Source organism: Akebia trifoliata, chromosome 4 (genome assembly GCF_017979445.1).
Source record: "Akebia trifoliata isolate Shusen 1 chromosome 4, ASM1797944v1, whole genome shotgun sequence".
Lineage (NCBI taxonomy): Eukaryota > Viridiplantae > Streptophyta > Magnoliopsida > Ranunculales > Lardizabalaceae > Akebia > Akebia trifoliata.
In genome coordinates, this window is record NC_141378.1 from 15,720,740 (window position 1) to 15,725,375 (window position 4,636).

Here is a 4,636-nt window from a genome sequence, read left to right on the forward strand (position 1 = left end):
TTGTTTATCCCGATGCATAAAGTCTATGTTTGTGGCACACCCCAAGTCAGGAGAGTCAATTGAGTATGCCATGTGGGGGAGTTATATTATCACCACTCTTTCATGAACCAGTGTTTTACCTCCACTAAGAAGAGCTTGATTTTGATTGGTGATTAATGATTTTATACCATTGGATTTGAGCGTGTTATTGGGGTGATTTTTTAATAAAGGAAATAAGTCAAAATTGGTGTTATTGGAGAAAAATGTGCCAGATGGTATAGAAAGAAGAAGTTGGCTCAGATAACGATCCAAGTCCCGCTAGTATAGGATTCGGATTCCTATTAGTTATTGTAGTTTAAAGTTTAAGCCTTAGTGTTCCCCCAAATGAGGTCTTCCAACTCCCTCTTTTCAGCTCCTCTGTTTCAGTACTTAAAGCATGGAGTCTCAGCATAGATTTTTCATGTGTGCGGTGTTTATAGAAACTAGTCCACACCCATCACACCATTTCAGTTTTCCATCTTCTTCGAAGAATCTAATGGCCTACACAGAAACTTACCTAATCGAGCCAAGCTACATTGAAGAACTCCATGAATGTAGCTTGGACACCACTTCATTTTCCTTCCAAATTGATGAACCAACCTTCCCAAATACCACCCAAACTGATTTCTTCAATGATGAATTCTTGGAAAGATTACTACAGATGGACACCGACATCGACATCAGTGAAAATCCCAATGCAATAGTGTTCGAAGATGATTCTTTCATGGATTTCAGTTCGATTCATCAAGATACTACAATGGATCTAAATAATGTCCCTACTATTGAATTGGGTTCCACGATGAATGAAGAAAACCACGCAAGTTCGATTATAATAGAAGAGAATTCCGATTTAAGGGAAATTCAAGAAGAGTTGATTGAGGGAAGTAGCTTAATAGATCTCTTATTGATAGGAGCCGAAGCTGTTGATTCGAATAACTGGTTGTTAGCTTCGAGTGTGATCGTGAAGCTTAATAGTCTCCTAATCGATCGAGAAAATGGGACGAACCCATTTAATAGATTGGCTTTCTTCTTCACTCAAGGCCTACAATACAAAAGCTTCAATGTTCCTGAAGAGTTGTTACATGATTCTGTTCCAAGGCCTACAGACACTATGTCTGCCTTTCAGTTACTCCAAGAGCTCTCCCCCTATGTGAAGTTCTCACACTTCACTGCCAACCAAGCAATCCTCGAAGCAACCCAAGGGAATCTCGAGGTTCACATCATCGATTTCGACGTGATGGAAGGAATCCAATGGCCACCATTGATGGTTGATCTAGCACTAAGGAAGGAAGTATCTTTTAGATTAACCGCGATCATTGCAGATCCACAAAATGCGAGTTTGATCGGACAGACGGGAAGAAGACTCAAGGAGTTTGCGGATTCGATCAATTTGCGATTCAGGTTTGATCAAATGGTGATGGAGAAAGAAGAGGATTTTGATGGAATTGAAGTGGGTCCCACACTAATAGCAAATTGTATGATTCATCAACTTCACATGCCCTATAGGAACTTTGCATTAGTGAAAAATTTCTTGGGTGGTGTTAGCAAATTATCACCCAAGATGATTGTTTTAGTAGAAGAAGAGCTCTTTAACTTTTCTAGAATTCCATCTATGTCCTTCGTAGAATTCTTTCATGAGGCTCTCCACCATTATACTGCAATGTTTGATTCATTAATGAGTAGTTTCTGTGATGGGTACAAGGTTGGGTTAAAGCTAATTGAAAAGGAGTTCTTGGGGCTTAGGATTTTGGACTCTGTGAGGCAATTTCCATGTGAGAGTAATGAGAAGAAGTTATGGAGAGATGGGTTTTCATCATTGAAGGGATTCAAGGCAATTCCAATGAGTTCTTGTAATGTTTCCCAAGCCAAGTTCTTGGTGGGTCTCTTTAATGGAGGATATTGGGTGCAACATGAGAAATGCAGACTTGCTTTGTGTTGGAAATCAAAGCCTTTGACAACAGCTTCTATTTGGGTCCCCACTTTAAATCCAAAGTAATTCAGTCTCCTTGAAGAATGTTGGGAGTGAAAGCTTCATCTCTTTAATCTTCTCGATGGTTTCATTAAATTATTGAAATTAAATATGTATAGGGGCAAGAAAATGGGTATAATTTTTGTAAATAGTACTTATATTGAGTGTAGAAATGATATATTGTTGTTAGAGTAATTATATGTTTGGTTTCAATAATACCTATTTAAATCTTATTTTTTGATGGAATAATTGCTAAAATGCTCTTTGGCTTAGCTTCGGAATGTATGCTTTCGCATTAGAGTTGTTTGATAATTTTGGGTTCCTTTTTATTCTTGCTAAAATTACTTACACATTAGAGTTAAGATTGCAACCAAGCAGCCCTAAATTGGAAATTTTGTTCATCCAAAGGTCATTTATTAGAAATTATTCCCTAATTCACATTGATGCACTTCATCCACCCCAATGGCTCTAATCATCCAATCTCCATTAGGCCTAAATCAAATTTTCAACAAGTTGAGATGCGATTTGTGTAACCAGGCAAGAGTTGAAAAATATTAGAAAAGTTTTGCATTATTAAATTACAACCTTGTAGAATATTTGAAAAGATTTTTGCATTATTAATTAAGGGCCACGTTTGGCAACTCATGAAGGATGACTCGCGTAACTAAAAACAAATGATCCCAACCGTGTAAGTTGAGAATCCAACTATTGGCATTTGGCCTCGAGATAAATATCTTTGGTATAGTCCTATGCTCTATAGCTGATGATTTTATGTTGGTTTTTCACTATGGTAATCATCTTTTAAGGGCCCTAGGTAGCCTATTTCCCATCTCTCACCACTCAGTCTTTAGAGCTGATTTCGTGGTGGTTTTCATTTGTATCTTTATTTTGGGGCACCAATTCACCCATTTTGGGGTTTGAACTCGAAACATCGTGATGGCTCTGATACTACTAAGCATCTAGGTTATGATAGTGCGGAAAGTTATGCCCCTACTTCATAGGGTTGCAACACTCCTATAGTGTGAAGAAATTGTACCATTGTTGTCAACCTCAGGGATTTTATTCACTTGGTCTTCAAACCTCAAGAAAAATATAGGGTTATTGGGGAGTTCGAAGATGATGACTTTTTGGGAAGAAAAAAAAAAGTCCCTATAGATTGAAAATACGGATTCTAGAGAAAATAAATAAATAAATTCAGCATCTGTATAATTGCTGGGAATTCATATCAAGAAATAGAAATTTCATGGGAAAATGGTCATAGGAAAAGGATTTCCATGGAAAAATTAATTTCATCTTTGGATTGTATCTTGGAAAATGTTGAAAAGAAAGTTAACTTTTGATTTTGGGGATGGGGCATGTGTGAGAATTTGGGTTCTCAATCTGGCTAATCTGAAAAAAAAATAAAAAAAAAAGTTTAGGACCTTGATCTTGAGCCCGCAAAGATTCGAAATTCCTGGTAAGGCCTAGCCCATACATTTGAAAATCACATTTTTGAAGAAAAACTTTTTGGTCCATTTTCCAGGTGCAACTATTCAAAACTCAAGAGGTCATACACGAGGGAATTTCAACATTTTATCGTTAAGTTCTGATCAAAATTAGCCAAAATAAATTAATTTCCCTATATTTTTTTGGTGCGGCTAAACTTGAACCACGACCTAAAAGTTGTTTTTTTTTTTTTTTTTTCTCTGAGTTAACGGTCCAAGCCCATTTCAAAGATTGTAGTGGACAATCTTGAACCCAGAGGCCACCTATTTTGATTTTACACTCACATACACAGACATCTTAATTTAGAGGATGTTTCAGTTGGTCCCTCAAAATTTGTGGTCCATTTGGTACAAGGTTTTAGAGATTAGCATTGGTTTCCTAGAGATCAGCACAAGTTTGATAGGAAACCTTACCATTTTGGGAATCCAAAGGCCACCTATAAACTGACTTTTACTCTTCAATCAAATTGTAGGTAGAAGTTGTTGATGATGGAGGATGATAGCAATTCGAGGGCTCTAGGCCGTTGAATCTAGGGAACATTACATATTCGAACGGCTCTAGGCTGTCAAATTTTGATTTCTAAAATTCATGGGCCTTGGTCCCGTTGAATTTTCAGTTTCTATATAATGTAGTGTTCCTTAATTTTGTTTCACATAATGTAGTGTTTCTTGAGGAGATTTCTTTGTTGTCAACTTCACTAGCCAAATTGATTTTGCTTATGATATATATTAAGCAAACCCATCTTATTACCCCTTTATAGAGCTTGGCTATTTACGAGAAAAACTTTGAAGGAACCCTCTCTATTGGATTACATGTGGCATTCATTTCAAGGACATATTTCAAATTTTGTTGGAAATGCCGGGGTATGAAATAAATTCAAAATACCACGTGTCTTGTAATGAGGAGGGTTTCTTCAAATTTAGAAGCGGGCTGCCCACTTTAAAGTTGGACTCCTGTTTACCTCTCTCAACCTAACTAAACTTGGTAAAAGTTAAAAAGGTCTTGTTCAAGTGTGGCCAAAGAGCACATATTAAAGTGCAATAAATACACTTTGGAAATTGGATTTTATGCTTAAAAATGCCCTTAATTAATTAATTAACTTATTGAAATACCCTCATATTCCAATTTTCAAAGTGTATTTATTACACCTTAACGTGTGACCCG

At 36.7% G+C, this 4,636-nt stretch overlaps 1 protein-coding gene across 1 annotated transcript; it reads left to right on the forward strand.

Annotated features, from left to right (window-relative positions):
* Positions 1–240: 240 nt before the first annotated feature.
* On the forward strand, positions 241–2,109 carry LOC147404118 (protein NODULATION SIGNALING PATHWAY 2-like). The gene has a single exon (XM_086437706.1). It carries the CDS (start codon positions 416–418, stop codon positions 2,012–2,014), a length of 1,599 nt encoding a protein of 532 aa, XP_086293832.1. The 5' UTR covers positions 241–415; the 3' UTR covers positions 2,015–2,109.
* The last annotated feature ends 2,527 nt before the right edge of the window (positions 2,110–4,636 follow it).

Bases quoted from the DNA above. Each gene is read 5' to 3' on its own strand.
- LOC147404118 (XM_086437706.1), top strand. From the start codon at position 416: ATGGAGTCTCAGCATAGATTTTTCATGTGTGCGGTGTTTATAGAAACT.